Consider the following 1,188-nt stretch of genomic DNA (forward strand, 5'->3'; position numbering starts at 1 on the left):
TAATACTAACCCTGGTCTGTCTCCCCCCCCCCTAATACTAACCTTGGTCTGTCTCCCCCCCCCCCCTAATACTAACCCTGGTCTGTCTCCCCCCCCCCCTAATACTAACCCTGGTCTGTCTCCCCCCCCCCTAATACTAACCTTGGTCTGTCTCCCCCCCCCCAATACTAACCTTGGTCTGTCTCCCCCCCCCTAATACTAATCCTGGTCTGTCTCCCCCCCCCCTAATACTAACCCTGGTCTGTCTCCCCCCCCTAATACTAACCCTGGTCTGCCCCCCCCCCCCCATATACTGATCTTGTACTGAGTGGGAGATAACAGTGCAGACCCCCATCTCAGGGGACAGGTGTATCTCAGGGGGTCAGATGTTCCAATATGACACACAGCAGGGGAGGGCCGGGGCACCTATAACTGCAGGGTGATGCCCACCATGCCAGGAACACCTCACTGTGGGCAGAGGACATGAGCTGGTGACTTGTCGGAGGAATGTGTGACTTGGGGAATAATCCCTCATCTGTACAGATCCCTGGCTGCACAAGACGTGCTGGGACTTGTAGTTCTCCAATCCTCAGCAGAGCCCATGGTGGGATGGTATGCTAGAGAAGAGTGGCACCCCCTCCCCCCCGGCGGCACCCACCTTTGTAGTGCAGCACAGCGCTGGTCCTGATGGTGACCGTCCCGCACAGCGCCTCCCCCGGACTGTACACCACCCGGCTGTCCCGCAGGCTGATCTCGAAGAGCTGAACCTTCCCCATGGCCGCTACCGAGAGAGGACTGAGCGGAGTGCCAGCTGCCTCCTGACGTCACCGCGAGCACTGCATCCAGCCCCGCCCACCCAGAAAGACACGCCCTAGGCTGCTCCGCTCTACTGTGCGGAAGGAGGAGGGAGGAGGAGGGACGAGCGGCGCTGACACTGATAGGGGAGGGGCCTAAGACTGTGCATGGAGAGGCGGGGCGGGGGGCGGCCAAGCATGGCACTGTGACGTGTTTAGGAGGGGGCGGAGCAGTCTGTACACAGCACTGTGTGTATAGGAGGGGGCGGGGCGGTCTGTACACAGCACTGTGTGTATAGGAGGGGGCGGAGCAGTCTGTACACAGCACTGTGTGTATAGGAGGGGGAGGAGCGGTCTGTACACAGCACTGTGTGTATAGGAGGGGGGAGGAGCGGTCTGTACACAGCACTGTGTG

At 60.3% G+C, this 1,188-nt stretch overlaps 1 protein-coding gene across 1 annotated transcript in view; it reads right to left on the minus strand.

Moving 5' to 3' along the window:
- ARRDC1 (arrestin domain containing 1) overlaps positions 1 to 803 on the minus strand; it is an 80,674-nt gene extending 79,871 nt beyond the window's left edge. Inside the window, exon 1 of the mRNA XM_077467998.1 lies at positions 638 to 803. Coding sequence (XP_077324124.1) covers positions 638 to 755 — 118 coding nt within the window. The 5' untranslated portion in view covers positions 756 to 803. The remainder of the gene's footprint in view (positions 1 to 637) is intronic.
- Between the last annotated feature and the right edge of the window lie 385 nt (positions 804 to 1,188).

Source organism: Lithobates pipiens, unplaced genomic scaffold, assembly GCF_037356315.1.
Source record: "Lithobates pipiens isolate NorthernLeopardFrog02 unplaced genomic scaffold, aLitPip1_a1.2 Scaffold_11, whole genome shotgun sequence".
Taxonomy (NCBI): Eukaryota; Metazoa; Chordata; class Amphibia; order Anura; family Ranidae; genus Lithobates; species Lithobates pipiens.